Raw genomic sequence first — 1,269 nt, 5'->3', positions numbered from 1 at the left:
GAAAGCGAAATCGTGATGGCACCTGTGCCCAGCGTCGACTTCCTGGCACTTGTGCTGGTGGCACATGTAAAGACATTCGAGCGAGATCGTTGCCAGTGCCGCTGGACTGGCTCCTGTGCAGGTGGCACGTAAAATACACCATTTTGAGCGTGGCCGTTGCCAGTACCGCCTGACTGGCCTTCGTGCCGGTGGCACGCAAAAGCACCAAATATACTCTCAGAGTGGTTGGCGTTAGGAAGGACATCCAGCTGTAGAAACACTGCCAAATCAGATTGGAGCCTGGTTCACCAGTCCCCAGTCAAATCGTCCAACCCATGCTAACATGGAAAGTGGACGTTAAATGATGATGATGACACACACACACACTAACATAAACACATCCTATGTGCATGTGTGCCCAGAAACACTCACATCTACACACACACACACACACATCCACAAACACACACACACATCCTCACACAACCACACCGATCACACTGCTCACCATTTCAAGCTACCATTAACTCTTGATTCCATTGGTGTTTCCCAACTTGCCATCCTACAGCAGGTAGTGGAACAGCCGGACAGCGAAGAAGAGCCAGATCTGGATGGTGCCCCCATTGAAGACATAGATGGCATCCCTATTGATGGCATGCCATTCAAAGAACCTGCTTCCAGTGAACTCGATGGTAAACCTCTTGATGTTGACTTGGATGGTGACCCCCTAGTTGCTGAAGATCTGGACGGCATGCCCTGTGAGTGAATTAATTGCTTTTGGTTTCTGCTTCTTTTCACTGTTAGAATAGCTTTCTGCTAAACTCCTGCCTGTCTGTCTCTCTCTGTATCTATGTATACCCGTCTATCTATCTATCTTTCTCTCTCTCTCTCTCTTTATCTATCTATCTATCTATCTATTTATCTATCTCTACCTGTTTATCTATTTGTGTATCTGTCTCCATCTATCTATCTATCTATCTGTGTATCTATCTATCTGTCTGTCTGTCTGTCTGTCTGTCTGTCTGTCTGTCTGTCTGTCTGTCTGTCTGTCTGTCTGTCTGTCTGTCTGTGTATCTATCTGTCTTTCTATGTGAATATGTAACTTGGTTTGGATTTCTGAAGAAGTAGTATAATTGGTTTTTTGAAACCCCTTACATGCAATTCTTTTTTTGGATTTGCAGTATGTTTTTTTTCTCTGTTTGGAGTGGCATGGAGAGAATGGTTCTTCCTGTTCCTCTTTCTTTCTTGCTCTCTCTCCCTCTTGTTTTTTTTTTTTTTTTTTTTTTTTTT

General features: G+C 44.3%; 1 protein-coding gene across 1 annotated transcript in view; it reads left to right on the top strand.

Annotated features, from left to right (window-relative positions):
• LOC106873080 (U2 snRNP-associated SURP motif-containing protein) overlaps positions 1–1,269 on the top strand; it is a 68,434-nt gene that overhangs the window by 59,074 nt on the left and 8,091 nt on the right. The window contains exon 17 of the mRNA XM_052974891.1: positions 362–737. Coding sequence (XP_052830851.1) covers positions 362–737 — 376 coding nt within the window. The remainder of the gene's footprint in view (positions 1–361; positions 738–1,269) is intronic.

Source organism: Octopus bimaculoides, chromosome 19 (assembly GCF_001194135.2).
Source record: "Octopus bimaculoides isolate UCB-OBI-ISO-001 chromosome 19, ASM119413v2, whole genome shotgun sequence".
In the NCBI taxonomy this organism is placed as follows: domain Eukaryota; kingdom Metazoa; phylum Mollusca; class Cephalopoda; order Octopoda; family Octopodidae; genus Octopus; species Octopus bimaculoides.
The sequence above is the reverse complement of the archived record's forward strand: the minus strand, read 5'-3'. Positions and strand labels throughout refer to the sequence as shown.